The sequence below is a fragment of the Sinocyclocheilus grahami genome, unplaced genomic scaffold (assembly GCF_001515645.1).
Source record: "Sinocyclocheilus grahami isolate Dianchi unplaced genomic scaffold, SAMN03320097.WGS_v1.1 scaffold334.1, whole genome shotgun sequence".
NCBI lineage: Eukaryota > Metazoa > Chordata > Actinopteri > Cypriniformes > Cyprinidae > Sinocyclocheilus > Sinocyclocheilus grahami.
In genome coordinates this window covers 651,199-652,395 of record NW_015505513.1, presented here as the reverse complement: position 1 = coordinate 652,395, position 1,197 = coordinate 651,199, and the positions used below count along the sequence as shown (strand labels likewise).

The window sequence follows — 1,197 nt, the reverse complement described above, 5'->3', positions numbered from 1 at the left end:
ATGAATAGAAAGTTCAAAAGAACAGCATTTATTTGAAATGGAAATGTTTTTACTGTCATTGGTCTTTAAAAAATAAATAAATACAAAATTATTACTGACCCCAAACATTTTAACAGTGGTATATAATTTAAATTATATACAAACATAAACAGGATCTGAGAACAACTTTCACAGTCTCCTTCTTTCTATATATGTTTTTCTCTCTCTCTGCACAGAAACATACCTTTTAGCCTGTCTGGTTGACTTCTTCTCAAACTGTGACCGTTATTCAAGGTAGGAGTTCCAGTGACTATGATTCTATTAATCTGTTGTCTTGGACACTGCATACAGCCATACCACTGATTCAGTATCAGTAAATCAGTATCATTTCCTGTGGGTGCGGCTATTTGAAGCTCTCTATTTCAGTTCACCAGCAAACACGTTATGTCTTGATAAGAAAATCCTAATACAGCATAAAAATGTTTAACTATGCTATAAAAGAGGATGGCACAAGCAGATTGTAGTCTGTGGTTGGATTCATGTTCGTGCATGCCATAATTTATCATCCATTTACTGTAACTGGCTAATGACTAATCAAAGTGCATGTAAAATGAAAAAGTTGAAATTTATAACTTTTAAATGGCATGGAAATAATTCTATTCATGCTCTGAAAAAAAAACTAAACAAAAAAACAACAGCCAGACCTATTTAGTCTAGATAAAATCTGTCAAAACGTAATAGTCTGTGATTTGTGTTTTGGTATGGATGCATGTCCTCTGAAACACCTGTTGGTCCTTTTAGGGGGAGAGAGCTTTCCTGTTTGGCTCGGACAACCTCAAACAAGGGAAGACTGTCCCATTTAAACATGTCTGACTGTCGATATTAAACATGTCTGACTGTCGATAAAATGTGTCAGAGCTGGAGCTCGGCCTCTTACTCTGCTGCCCCTTTGTTCTTTTTAAACCTTTAGCTGTGAAAGGGGCTTTAAGGATGGAGACCTCTTCATGTCCTTCAAGAGCATGTTCCAAGATGTCCGAGATGCTGTAGACTGGGTACATTTCAAGGTAAAAAGGTTCTCTGTTTCTCCTTCTGTCAGAGTAATCTGTCAAATAGCAGGCAGCTATGATTAACTGTGAAATGGATGTAAATGGTACAGGTAGGTACTGGATTCCTGCTTTAAAGGGGTCATATGATGCAATTTCAAGTTTTGCTTTCTCT

General features: G+C 36.6%; 1 protein-coding gene across 2 annotated transcripts in view; it reads left to right on the top strand.

The window, feature by feature from the left end:
- Positions 1–1,197, top strand: part of LOC107602759 (cytosolic purine 5'-nucleotidase-like) — a 30,885-nt gene that overhangs the window by 14,843 nt on the left and 14,845 nt on the right. For both annotated transcript variants that reach the window (XM_016295333.1, XM_016295334.1), the window contains exons 7-8: positions 216–273; positions 950–1,043. In XM_016295333.1, coding sequence (XP_016150819.1) covers positions 216–273; positions 950–1,043 — 152 coding nt within the window. The remainder of the gene's footprint in view (positions 1–215; positions 274–949; positions 1,044–1,197) is intronic.